General features: G+C 45.4%; 1 protein-coding gene across 1 annotated transcript in view; it reads left to right on the forward strand.

Annotated features, from left to right (window-relative positions):
• Nucleotides 1-12,129, forward strand: part of LOC144684520 (integrin alpha-E-like) — a 324,928-nt gene that overhangs the window by 132,023 nt on the left and 180,776 nt on the right. The window contains exon 14 of the mRNA XM_078548383.1: nt 5,021-5,136. Within this exon, the coding sequence (XP_078404509.1) occupies nt 5,021-5,136 (116 nt within the window). The remainder of the gene's footprint in view (nt 1-5,020; nt 5,137-12,129) is intronic.

Here is a 12,129-nt window from a genome sequence, read left to right on the forward strand (position 1 = left end):
TTAGTTTTCATATTGGAGCATTGCTTAGAACATACCTTTGACCTGGAGCTTGATGCCTCCTGATCTACAACTGTGTTGTAGATGGCTTCAGACATTGTTTCACTGGCCACATTTCCTGATCCAACAGGACTGTTACGCTGGCTCCTGTGTCTAATTTGAAATTCGTGAGGTGACCATTTACAGATATTCAGCATTCCAAAATGTGAATCTGGGATCCTTAATTTCTCCCAAGAAACATTGTTGGACTTCATCTTGGTGTGCCTCATTTACATGGGATCCTTTGCATGTCTTGAGGTTTTGGACTTGCGCATCTTTCCAAAGATTATCATGCCGAATTTAAAAGCTAATTTCAGCCTCTTTTTTTTGGAGTTTGCTCATCCTTTTGCGATCTAGCTATGTACTTTGACTTTGCATTTGATTAGGTCTCGCAACAGACATCCAGGTGCTCTGGTGGAGTCCTTTTATGCTGCACAGTGGATCTTTCCTCTGCCCTTCAGCCCCCAAGCCTGTAATGGAGCTTCTAGCTATGTATTCGAGGTCTCCAAGTTAGGCGCACTTCTCTCAAGTCAGACTGCAGTTTCTTTGCTTCTTCATTCTTAGGGATTTTGGAGTCCTTCACCTGTTGTCACCATGTTGTAAAGTTGTACATTGTCACATGAAGAGGTCTAGAGGTTTGAATGGTTGAACAGTAATTGTTTATTAATAACACATAACTATATACATATATACAGAGAAACAGTCCTAACTAGATGCTGTCTCCATAGCAACTTCTACCAGACCCACTCCTATATTCTCCTACTCCCATGTGACTCTATTCATCATAATGTGGGTAGTACTGTTCCCCAGTCCCACATTAACCCTTACGTTACTGAACACTCTGATACCACAAGCCTTTCCTCATAATACAATCCCTTCATGCCAGGAATCAACTTTGAGAACTTCCTCTCAACTGCTTCCAATGCAAGCATATCCCTCCTTAAATAAGGAGACTAGAGCTGAGCACAGTACTCTAGGTGTGATCTCACCAATGTTCTGTACAATTGTAGCAAAACTTCCCTACTTTTATACTCTATCCCCCTTGCAATAAAGGATAACATTCCATGTGCCTTCCTAATTACTTGTTGTACCTGAATGCCAACTTTTTGTGCTTTATGTATGAGGACACCCAGATCCCTCTATATTGCAGCATTTTGCAGTTTCTCTCCATTTAAATAATATTCTGTTTTTCTCTTTGTCCCACTAAAGTGGACAACCTCACATTTTCCCACATTATACTCCATGTGCCAAATTTTTGCCCGCTCACTTAACCTGTCTTTATCTTTTTTCCAACCTGTTGTGTCCTCTTCGCAATTTGCTTTCCTACCTATTGTCAGTAAGTTTGCCTACAGTGCACTCAGTCTCCTTATCCAAGTCATTAACATAGATTATAAATAGTTGAGCAACTTTGGCCCTCCACTAGTTACAGTTACAGTTTCTAGTTACAACACGAAAACTACTCATTTATCCCATCTCTCTGTTTCCTGTTAGTTAGCAAATCCTCTATCCATGCTAATATATTGTCATCAATACCATGAGCTCTTGAGTAGTAACCTTTTGTGTGACATCTTATTGAACACCTTCGGAAATCCAAATACACTGCATGTATTGGTTCCCCTTTATCCACCCTGCTTGTTACATTCTCAAAGAACTCTAATACGTTTGTCAAACATAATTTCCCTTTCATAAAATCATATTGACTCCTCTTGATTGTATTATGATCTTCTAAATATCCTGCTACTGCTTCCTTGCTAATTCCAAATAATAATAAAAATTCCAGCATTTTCCCAATGACAGATTTTAGTCTAACTGACCTATAATTTCCCACTTTGTGTCTCTCTCCTTTCTTTAATAGAGGTGTTACATTTGTGGTTTTCTAAATGGTTGGGACCTTTCCAGATTCTAGGGAATTTTGGAAGATCACAACCAATGTATCCACAATCTCTGCAGCCACTTCTTTTAAGACTCTAGGATGCAGGATACCTGGTCCAGGGAGCTTGTCAGCCTCAAGTCCTATTAGTTTTCCAAGTACTTTTTCTCTAGTGATAGTGATTGTTTTAAGTTCCTCCCTCCCTTTTGTCCTTTGATTTTCTACTATTCTTTGGAAGCTTTTTGTGTCATCTCATCTGCTGTGAAGACAGATACAAAATACTTGTTCAAAGTCTCACCATTTCCTTGTTTCTCATTATTAATTCCCCAGTCTCATCCTCTATGGGACCAATGTTTAGTAACTCTCTTCCTTTTTATATACTTGTGGAAGCTCATAATGGCCATAGTTCAATGTCACCTCAATGTGATGTTGGTCATTCTGGTAAATATTAAAACAGTAATAATAAATAATTTAAAAAGCCTTTTACATTTAGAAGTGACCCTGTACTGTCCAATATTTAGTAATATAATAACATAACCTGGTTCAGAACAAATGGAATTCATTCTGATCTGCATTGGATATAGGATCTTCTGCACATTGCCACCTGAACATTGCCAATGCTTTTGCTGTTTTTTTCTGAAAACCGCTTTAATAAAATAAGGTAGATCCTAATTATGGTGAATACTTTTGGAGGTAGATCTTGTTGGAGGAGGTGCATACTATTCAAGGCAGATATAATTTGCAGTGTTTACTATTTGTAAAGTTGCTTTATCTTACATACAATAAATAATTGTTCAGCAATAATAGTATTTAAATTTCTCCTTGCTTTTGTTCACATACAAATTCCTTTTGAAAGAAAGAAAATGATCAAAATACACTACACTGTCGGTATTAACATTTTCTGATCAGCCTTCTGGTCTTAAGTGACTCAGCTTAGTGATGAGCAAATTTTCCCTCGGTAGGTAGGGCTCCATTTCCCCCTACCCCTTTTTTTCTTTACTTCTCTGTGAATTCATTTAAGGTGGAAGGGCAGACCCTTCAGCTCTTTCCCAATTCAGGAATTTGTCAGTAGACCTTCCAAACAATTGTCAGCAGACATCCCATGCTGGGGCGTGAGATGATTGGACCAAATTGTTTCAAATGTAATGCTCCCTTTGGAACGCTGAAAGGGGTGGGGAGGGGAAGATTTACTTGGTGGTGGTATCACTCTGGATGCTGCCTTTCATACCAGTACTTCTGACATGTCTTCCTTTTGCCTCATCTGAGGATTTGCCTCCACTGTGGTTGACAGCACTCTTAACTGTGTCTGTCCCACTTCCCAAACCTCTGCTCTCGCCTCTTTCCCTCACTCCCAGAACCACAGTAGGATTCTCCTGGTCCTCACCAGCCTCCATATTCAATGGATCATCCTCCACCATTTCCGCCGTCTCCAGCATGATTTATGTTAGCAGTGGATTCTGACTTGAGTTGATGTCATCATTCGTAACTTTAAGTCTGAAACACCTCAAATATCAACTTTCCATGTTTTGACAGTTACCTTGCAGAAGTCCTGGCACAGATAACACAAAATTCAATTACCTGCATTCGAGTTCCCTATTTACAAATTACCCACCTGAAATTTCATGGGACAAAGAATTGACAATCTACATGGTTATTGACCCCTTCTGTGTGGCGTAATTCAATTTCACAAACCAAATTCAAATGATGCTACAGTCCCTGTATTTAGCTGTCTTCATCTCATGCCTAGGATTATGCGTAAAACCAAACCTTGGGGACTCTTGATTAGTCGGCAGTTTCTAATTTCCGCCCATTACAGTAGACGATGGAAATTCCACTGTAGATGGTACCCGGATAACTTACAGATAATGGTCAGTTAAAGCCCGATGCAAATAAAGCTGGAACTCAGGTGGCTGGATGGTAATTACATAAGTATCATCAAGAAATAACACCTCATCTTTTGAGTGGATACTCTACAGCCTCTGGACTCAATGTTGCGTGCAATCATTTTAAATCATAAACCCTACTCTTAATTGTTTCCTTTAGCTGTTTTTTTCCCTTCCCTTATTCCTCTCTCATTTTCTTTTGTCACTACCTTTGGCTTTTCACCATGAAACCTTTTTGTCATTTAATCTCTCCTACCCTCCACCCTATCATAGAGCTTTTCTTTTGATTTTTTGCTCTCACCCTTCTGGCCTTCACTTGCTCGAAACCTATTAAATTTTGAACTTTTCTGAGTCCTGATAAAAGATCACAAACATGAAGCATTAACTCTGGGATGTATTTTACCAGCCTGCTGGAGATGTAGCTGCCCTCTGCCTGGAAGTGGGCAGTCAATTAAACCAGTTAAGTGACTAATTAAGGCCCAATTCCCACCCAGCCAGCATTGTACCAATGTGGAGAGGGGCTGATGCGAGTGGGGAGACAACCAGTTAAACTCTGGCAGCCTCCTAGTGGATTCCATGGGGACCCCTTCTTTATGGCCACTCCATAGCCCATAGAGGGCCTCACCTACTGGCAGCAATGGCTGTCTCCATGGCTCCAGCACATGCTGGAGGGTGCAATTCCCTCCCCCGTCCCTGCCACCACCACAATCACCGGGGCCTGCCTGACTAGCCTTGGCACAGCAAATAAGAAAAATTGCCTTGCCTTTGAGGGTGCCTCAACATGGAGAAGCTCTCTTCTTCTTCCTGCAACATCACCAGCAGCCACCACTATTGGTTGCACTACCAAACTGCCTTCCAGCTGACTGGGCCTGCAGTTCTGGGAGGTGGGCTGCCATCCTAAATTGGCCAGCAACCATGGTGCTGGCCTCTTAATTGGCTGCCGCTGGTAAAAAGGCACACAGGGTTCTGCTGTGCGTCTTGGTGCCACTTACAGTCCCCAGCACTTCCTGCACTTTGATAAAGTTCCAGCCTCTGTTCTGCCCTCCACAGATGCTGCCAGACCTGCTGAATGTTTCTAGCACTTTCAGTTCTTATTTCAGCATCATCAATTCCTACCTAAAGCATCTTCACATCTGATAGTTTGAAATTGGGATACGATGCTTCTCAGAGCTAAGCTGAGGTAATCCACGGTTGATTTCAATACACTGATTTAGTGTTTGTGTTTCTGCAGGCACAGAGATTGCAATCGTTCTGGATGGATCGGGAAGCATCGAGGCAGCTGATTTCCAGAAAGCAAAGGACTTTATTATAAGCATAACAAAAAACATTTGGAAAAGGTGCCTTGAGGTAAATGGTGAAAGCTGTCAGAGGCATTGGAATCTTTTAGGAACCTGGGCCAGTCAATGACAAATGCAATTCAAAAAAAGTGAATATAAATGCTTACTATAAAGGAATCAAATAGGTACCAGATATTAAATGAAACAGTGGCACACAAAAAGCAGAACAAATCCAACTCAGTCAATTACTGCCATCAGCGTACTTTCAATCATCAGCAAAATGATGAAAGGTCTCATTGACAGTGCTATCAAGGAGCTCTTACTTCCCAAAAACATGCTCACCAATGCCCAGTTTGGGTTTTGCCAGGGCCACTCAGCACCTGACCTCATTAGAACCTTGGCCAAATATGAACAAAAGAAAAAACAAAAACAGAATTACCTGGAAAAACTCAGCAGGTCCGGCAGCATCGGTAGAGAAGAAAAGAGTTGATGTTTTGAGTCCTCATGACCCTTCAACAGAACTGAGTAATATTAGGAGAGGGGTGAAATATAAGCTGGTTTAAGGTGGGGGGGGGTGGGGGGAGAGAAGTTGGAGGGGAGGTGGTTGTAGGGACAAGCAAGCAGTGATAGGAGCACATAATCAAAAGATGTCACAGACAAAGGAACAAAGAGGTGTTGAAGGTGGTGATATTATCTAAGAGAATGTGCTAATTAAGAATGGATGGCAGGACACTCAAGGTACAGCTCTAGTTGGGGTGGGGTGGAAAGACTGACAGGGCATTACAGGTATAGATTTAAAAATAATGGAAATAGGTGGGAAAAGAAAAATCTATATAAATTATTGGAAAAAACAAAAGGGAGGGGGAAGAAACAGAAAGGGGGTGGGGATGGAGGAGGGAGTTCAAGATCTAAAGTTGTTGAATTCAATATTCAGTCCAGAAGGCTGTAAAGTGCCTAGTCGGAAGATGAGGTGCTGTTCCTCCAGTTTGCGTTGGGCTTCACTGGAACAATGCAGCAAGCCAAGGACAGACATGTGGGCAAGAGAGCAGGGTGGAGTGTTAAAATGGCAAGCGACAGGGAGGTTTGGGTCTTTCGTGCGGACAGACCGCAGGTGTTCTGCAAAGCGGTTGCCCAGTTTACGTTTGGTCTCTCCAATGTAGAGGAGACCGCATTGGGAGCAACAAATTCAGTAGACTAAGTTAGGGGAAATGCAAGTGAAATGCTGCTTCACTTGAAAGGAGTGTTTGGGCCCTTGGACGTTGAGGAAAGAGGAAGTGAAGGGACAGGTGTTGCATCTTCTGCGCGGGCATGGGGAGGTGCCATAGGTGGGGGTTGAGGAGTAGGGGGTGATGGAGGAGTGGACCAGGGTGTCCCAGAGGGAAGGATCCCTACCGAATGCCGCCAGGGGGGGTGAAGGGAAGATGTGTTTGGTGGTGGCATCATGCTGGAGTTGGCGGAAATGGCGGAGGATGATCCTTTGAATGCGGAGGCTGGTGGGGTGATAAGTAAGGATAAGGGGGACCCTATCATGTTTCTGGGAGGGAGGAGAAGGCGTGAGGGCGGATGCGCGGGAGATGGGCCGGACACGGTTGAGGGCCCTGTCAACGACCGTGGGTGGAAAACCTCAGTTAAGGAAGAAGGAGGACATGTCAGAGGAACTGTTTTTGAAGGTAGCATCATCAGAACAGATGCGACGGAGGCGAAGGAACTGAGAGAATAGGATGGAGTCCTTACAGGAAGCGGGGTGTGAGGAGCTGTACTCGAGGTAGCTGTGGGAGTCGGTAGGCTTGTAATGGATATTGGTGGACAGTCTATCACCAGAAATTGAGACAGAGAGGTCAAGGAAGGGAAGGGAAGGGAAGTGTCAGAGATGGACCATGTGAAAATGATGGAGGGGTGGAGATTGGAAGCAAAATTAATAAATTTTTCCAGGTCTCGACGAGAGCATGAAGCAGCACCGAAGTAATCATCGATGTACCGGAGAAAGAGTTGTGGGAGGGGGCCGGAGTAGGACTGGAACAAGGAATGTTCCACATACCCCATAAAGAGACAGGCATAGCTGGGGCCCATGCGGGTACCCATAGCCACACCTTTTATTTGGAGGAAGTGAGAGGAGTTAAAGGAGAAATTGTTCAGTGTGAGAACAAGTTCAGCCAGACGGAGGATAGTAGTGGTGGATGGGGATTGTTCGGCCTCTGTTCAAGGAAGAAGCTAAGGGCCCTCAGACCATCCTGGTGAGGGTTGGAGGTGTAGAGGGATTGGACGTCCATGGTGAAGAGGAAGCGGTTGGGGCCAGGGAACTGGAAATTGTTGATGTGACGTAAGGTGTCAGAGGAATCACGGATGTAGGTGGGAAGGGACTGGACAAGGGGAGAGAGAAGGGAGTCAAGATAACGAGAAATGAGTTCCGTGGGGCAGGAACAGGCTGACACGATCGGTCTGCCGGGACAGTTCTGTTTGTGGATTTTGGGTAGGAGGTAGAAGCGGGCCGTCCGAGGTTGGGCGACTATCAGGTTGGAAGCTGTGGGAGGAAGATCTCCAGAGGAGATGAGGTCAGTGACAGTCCTGGAAACAATGGCTTGATGTTCTGTGGTGGGGTCATGGTCCAGGGAGAGGTAGGAGGAAGTGTCTGCGAGTTGACGCTCAGCCTCCGCGAGGTAGAGGTCAGTGCGCCAGACAACAACAGCACCACCCTTGTCAGCGGGTTTGATGACAATGTTGGGGTTGGACCTGAGAGAACCGAGTGCAGTAAGTTCAGAGTGAGACAGATTAGAATGGGTGAGAGGAGCAGAGAAATTGAGACAACTAATGTCACGCCGACAGTTCTCAATGAAAAGATCAAGAGAAGATAAGAATCCAGAGGGAGGGGTCCAGGTGGAGGGAGAATATTGGAGGTGGGTAAAAGGATCCGTTGAACGGGGAGAGGACTCCTGCCCAAAGAAGTGAGCACGGAGACGAAGACGGCGGAAGAAGAGTTCAGCATCGTGCCGAGCCCGAAATTCATTGAGATGAGAGCGTAAGGGTATGAAACTAAGTCCTTTGCTGAGCACTGAACGTTCAGCATCGGAGAGGGGAAGGTCAGGGGGTATAGTGAATACACGGCTGGGGCTGGGATTGGAAGATGGTGTGGGGACGGAGGGACAGGCAGGGGTGGAGGGTCCTAGATGGGTGTTGGTGTTGATGAGTTGTTGGAGCTTGCGTTCCAACAAAATGAACAAAAGAACTGTACCCCAGAGGTGAGGTGAGAGTAACTGCTCTTGACATCAAGGCAGCATTTGACCAAGTGTGGCATCAAGATGCCCTAGCAAATTTGAAACCAATGGGAATTAGGGGAGAAACTCTCCATTAGCTAGAGCCAGACCTTGCTCAAAGGAAGGTGGTTGTGGTTTTTGGGGGCCAAATATCTCCGACCCCAATCACCATTTCAGGAGTTCCTTAGGGCAATGCCCTAGACTGAACCATCGTCAGCTGCTTCATCAATAACCTTCCCCTCATCATAAGGTCAGAAGTGACAATGTTCTGATGATTGCATAGTGTTCAGTTCCATTTGTAACTCTTCAGATAATGAATCATTCCATTCCTGCATGGTTCAAGACTTGCCTTTCAGGCTTGGGCAGATAAGTGGCAAGTAACATTCGCACCACACGAGTGCCAGGCAATAACCATTTCCAACAAAGAATCTCACCATTTCCCCTTGACATAGAACAGCATTGGCATCGCTGAATCCCTCACCATCAACATCCTGGGAGTTATCATTGACTAGAAACTTAACTGGACTAGCATACAGCTACCATGGCTACAAGTGCAGGCCAGAGGCTGGAAATTCTGCGGCGAGTAATTCACCTGCTGACTCCTGTTCACCATCCACAAGGCACAAGTCAGGAGTGTGATGGAGTATGTCCCAGTTGCCTGGCTGACAACACTCAAAAGGCTCAACCACATCCAGGACAAAGCAGCCCATTTCATTGGCATCCCATCCATCACCTAAAACACTCACTCCCTCCATCAGTGGTGCACTGTGGCTACAGTGTGTACCATCTACAAGATGCACTGCAGCAACTCACCAAGGCTCCTTCGACAGCACCTTCCAAACCCACGACCACTACCGCCTAGAAGATCTAGGGCAGCAGATGCATGGGAACACCACCACCTGCAAGTTCCCCTCCAAGTTACGAGCCATTCTGACTTGGTCAGACAAAAGGTAATCTACCTGAAACATGAATTGTTTCTCTCTCCACAGATACTGCCTGGTCTGCTGAATATTTCCAGAATTTTCTTTTTCTATCACTGTTTCACAAAGTTGTTTATAAATTATGTTTATAAATGAACCTGCACTTCTACTCTCACCCTTTCACTCTTAACTACAATAGGGTTCCTCTTGTCCTTGCAGCAGCCTCCACATTCAATTCATCATCACAGTATCACAGTATCATTACAGTGCAGAAGGGGCATTTCAGCCCATTGAGACTGCACTGGTTCTCTGAAAGAACATTCCACCTAGTCTCACTTCCCTGCCTTATCCCCGTAACCTTGCACATTCTCTCTTTTCAGGTAGTAATCCAATGCCCTTTTGAATACCTCGATCAAACCTGCCTCCACCACCCTTTCAGGAAGTTTGCCCCAGACTCCAACCACCCTCTTGGTGAAAAAATTTTTGCTCACGTAACATTTACTCCTTTTGCCAATTACTTTGAACCTGTGCCCTCTAGTTCTTGATGTTCTCCTGGGTGGGAAAAATTTCTCACTATTTACTCTGTCCATATCCCTCAGGATCTTGAATACCTCTATCAAGTCTCCTCTCAGCCTTCTTTTCTCCAAGGCAAACAGTCCCAACTTCTCTAATCTATCCTCATAGCTACAGTTCTTCATCCCGAGAATCATTCTTGTGAATCTCCTCTGTACTCTTTCCAATCCCTTCACATCCTCAAGTATGGTGCCCAGAACTTATTTTTTATTCACTCATAGGAAGTGGGCTTCGCTGGCTGGGCCAGCAGTAATTGCCCACCCCTAGTTGCCCTTGAGGTGGTGGTGAGCTGCCTTCTTGAACCGCTGCAGTCCATGTTGTGTGGGTACACCCACAGTGCTGTTAGGAAGAGAGTTCCAGGATTTTGACCCAGCGACAGTGAAGGAATGGCGATATATTTCCAAATCAGGATGGTGAGCGACTTGGAGGGGAACTTCCAGGTGGTGCTGTTCCCATCTATCTGCTGTCCTTGTCCTTCTAGATGGTATTGGTTGTGGGTTTGAAAGGTGCTGTCGAAGGAGCCTTGGTGAATTCCTGCAGTGCATCTTGTACATGGTACACACTGCTGTTACTTTGCATCAGTGTTGGAGGGAGTGAATGTTTGTGGATGTGGTGCCAATTAAGTCGGCTGCTTTGTCCTGGATGGTGCCAAGCTTCTTGAGTGTTGTAGGAGCTGCACTCATCCAGTCAGGTGTGGAGTATTCCATCACACTCCTGACTTGTGCCTTGTAGATGGTGGACAGGCTTTGGAGAGTCAGGAGGTGGGTTACTCGTCACATTATTCCTAGCCTCTGACCTGCTCTTCACAGAATCACACAGTGCAGAAGAGGCCTTTCGGCCCATCGAGTCTGCACTGACACCTGACCTACCTACCTAATCCCATTTACCAGCACTTGGCCCATAACCTTGAATGTTATGACGTGCCAAGTGCTCATCCAGGTACTTTTTAAAGGGTGTGAGGCAACCCGCTTCCACCACCCTCCCAGGCAGCGCATTCCAAACCATCACCACCCTCTGGGTAAAAACGTTATACCTCACATCCCCCCTAAACCTCCTGCCCCTCACCTTGAACTTATGTCCCATCGTGACTGACCCTTCAACTAAGGGGAACAGCTGCTCCATCTCCACCCTGTCCATGCCCCTCATAATCTTGTACACCTCGATCAGGTCGCCTCTCAGTCTTCTCTGCTCCAACGAAAACAACCCGTCTATCCAACCTCTCTTCATAACTTAAATGTTTCATCCCAGGCAACATCCTGGTGAATCTCCTCTGCACCCTCTCCAGTGCAATCACATCCTTCCTATAATGTGGCGACCAGAACTGTACACAGTACTCCAGCTGTGGCCTCACCAATGTTCTATACAACTCCAACATGACCTCCCTACTTTTGTAATCTATACCTTGATTGATAAAGGCAAGTGTCCAATATGCCTATTTCACCACCCCACTAACATGCCCCTCCGCCTTCAAAGATCTATGGACACACACGCCAAGGTCCCTTTGTTCCTCAGACTTCCCAGTGTCATGCTGTTCATTGAATACTTCCTTGTTAAATAACTCCTTCCAAAGTGTATCACCTCACACTTTTCAGGGTTAAATTCCATCTGCCACTTATCTACCCATTTGACCATCCCGTCTTTATCTTCCTATAGCCCAAGACACTCAATCTCACTGTTAACCACCCGTCCAATCTTTGAGCCTTCCACTTGTAGCCACGGTATTTATATGGCTAGTCCAGTTCAGGTTCTGGTCAATGGTAACCCCCAGGATGTTGATAGGGGGAAATTCGGTGATGGTAATGCCATTGAACATCAAGGGGCGATGGTTGGATTCTCTCTTGTTGGAGATGGTCATTGCCTGACACTTGTGTGCTGCGAATGTTACTTGCTACTTGTCAGCCCAAGCCTGATATTGTCCAGGTCTTGCTGCATTTGGACATAGACTGTTTCAGTATCTGAGGGGTCGCAAATGGTGCTGAACATTGTGCAATCATCAGCGAACATCCCCACTTCTGACATTATGAAGGAAGGAAGGAAGGTCATTGATGAAGCAGCTGAAGATGGTTGGGTCGAGAACACTACCTTGAGAAATTCCTGCAGTGATGTCCTGGTGCTGAGATGACTGACTTCCAACAACCACAACCATCTTCCTTTGTGCTAGGTATGACTCCAACCAATGGAGAGTTTTCCCCCTGATTCCCATTGACTCCAGTTTTGCTAGGGCTCTTTGATGCCACACTCAGTCAAATGCTGCCTTGATGTCAAGGGCAATGACCCTCACCTCACCTCACCTCACCTCACCTCGAGAGTTCAGCTCTT

This window comes from Cetorhinus maximus, chromosome 9 (assembly GCF_964194155.1).
Source record: "Cetorhinus maximus chromosome 9, sCetMax3.hap1.1, whole genome shotgun sequence".
NCBI lineage: Eukaryota > Metazoa > Chordata > Chondrichthyes > Lamniformes > Cetorhinidae > Cetorhinus > Cetorhinus maximus.